General features: G+C 60.9%; 1 protein-coding gene across 1 annotated transcript in view; it reads right to left on the minus strand.

Moving 5' to 3' along the window:
* The window catches only part of STARD8 (StAR-related lipid transfer (START) domain containing 8), a 10,449-nt gene that overhangs the window by 4,549 nt on the left and 5,685 nt on the right, over positions 1-215 (minus strand). Inside the window, 1 exon segment of the mRNA XM_010184090.1 lies at positions 1-213. Within this exon segment, the coding sequence (XP_010182392.1) occupies positions 1-213 (213 nt within the window).

The raw sequence follows: 215 nt of genomic DNA on the forward strand, positions 1-215 counted from the left end.
GGCTCCCCTCCCGTGTCCGACTCCTCCTCCTCTTCCTCCTCCCCCCCCTCCTCCCCAGCCAGGTCCGGGGAGATGGCTTTATACCAGAGCTCCACCTTCTGCTGCAGCCCCCACATATGCTGCAGGATGTCGTCCAGGTTCTCGTATGTCACCTCCCCGTCCTCCTTGCAGAAATCCTCACTGCTGCTGAACTCTGGCACGTTGTCATACACGCT

This window comes from Mesitornis unicolor, unplaced genomic scaffold (genome assembly GCF_000695765.1).
Source record: "Mesitornis unicolor isolate BGI_N332 unplaced genomic scaffold, ASM69576v1 scaffold5645, whole genome shotgun sequence".
Taxonomy (NCBI): Eukaryota; Metazoa; Chordata; class Aves; order Mesitornithiformes; family Mesitornithidae; genus Mesitornis; species Mesitornis unicolor.